Below are 1246 nucleotides of genomic sequence, written 5' to 3' on the forward strand. Positions count from 1 at the left end.
ACGTTCAGGTAATATTCAGTCAAACTTCTGCACCTTTTGACAGGGATGTTGTTTGACTGTTCATCAGCAAGGTATTTCACCTTGTCTGGCTCAGTTTTTATAACTTTCTTAAATAAAAAATTCTAAATTAATATTTCCTTTTACCAAACTATAACTTAGTAAACTTTTATTTAACATTGTTTTCAGTTTTCGTATTTGAATTACTACTTTGAATTGATCGTTCTCTTTAATGGGAGGGTGTGTAAACTTTCAAGCACAGTGCCTGCTTCACCTAACCAGACTATGGTGAACGGCGTTGGTGACCCTTTAACAGCGAACTGATGCTTCATCTAAATCAGCCCGTCTTCAGGAAATTACCTAATCCTTAGAAAGGCTCTGTAAATTATCCACTTTTTACACACTAGACACTACTTGAACAAAAAACAAAATTAGAAAAACTGCTTATAATAAAAAAACTTAAAGCGCTGTAAGCTAGAAGACATTTTTAGTTTGAGATATTTTGAAGAAACTATTTTTAAGTTGATATTTGGTCCAAGGTTATCATGGAAACACCTGAAATGCTTTTGTTTTCCTCGAGCAGGTAACAGTGATAAAGGACCCAGAGAGCGACGACTTTGGCTTTAGCGTATCAGACGGCTTCTTAGAGAAAGGTGTTTATGTGAACATGATCAGAGCGGATGGACCAGCGGACAGAGCCGGACTGAGGCCGTTCGACAGGATCCTGCAGGTATGGAGGAAAATCTCATTTACAGAAACGTTCGGGAGGGTGGTTCAGATATCTATGTGGCCTTATCAGGGATTTCACCTGCAAATGTGACTTATTGCTGAAAAAAAAACTGCATAAAGTAGTTTCAAATGTAAGGCTAAGTTCACACAATCATTTACCAACATGTATAAAAATGTACTCTTTATCAGACGATGTTGTTGCAAAATTTAGATAAAATCCTGTCTTAAAATCTGTTGTTTTTATTTCATTATCTTCTGCAGGCCAGTTAGTTATACATCAGCCTGAACACCTAAATTCGGCCAATCATATATCAACGGTCATCTGTCAATCAATTTTCTTTCAGTCATAGCACCTTGATTCATATTTCGCAGCTAATATATGCAACCGTTGAAATAAGAAATAAGAATAATTTCTAGGGATGCACGATATTGGGATTTTGGCCGATATCCGATATTCCGATATTTTAAAACTCATGTAGCCGATAACCGATATCGGATATCGGCCAAAATCCCAATATCG

The 1246-nt window shown here is 36.6% G+C and overlaps 1 protein-coding gene across 1 annotated transcript in view; it reads left to right on the top strand.

The window, feature by feature from the left end:
* The window catches only part of LOC107104624 (glutamate receptor-interacting protein 1-like), a 6297-nt gene that overhangs the window by 2246 nt on the left and 2805 nt on the right, over positions 1-1246 (top strand). Inside the window, exon 4 of the mRNA XM_015404664.1 lies at positions 581-727. Within this exon, the coding sequence (XP_015260150.1) occupies positions 581-727 (147 nt within the window). The remainder of the gene's footprint in view (positions 1-580; positions 728-1246) is intronic.

This window comes from Cyprinodon variegatus, unplaced genomic scaffold, assembly GCF_000732505.1.
Source record: "Cyprinodon variegatus isolate N-32 unplaced genomic scaffold, C_variegatus-1.0 Scaffold1821, whole genome shotgun sequence".
Lineage (NCBI taxonomy): Eukaryota > Metazoa > Chordata > Actinopteri > Cyprinodontiformes > Cyprinodontidae > Cyprinodon > Cyprinodon variegatus.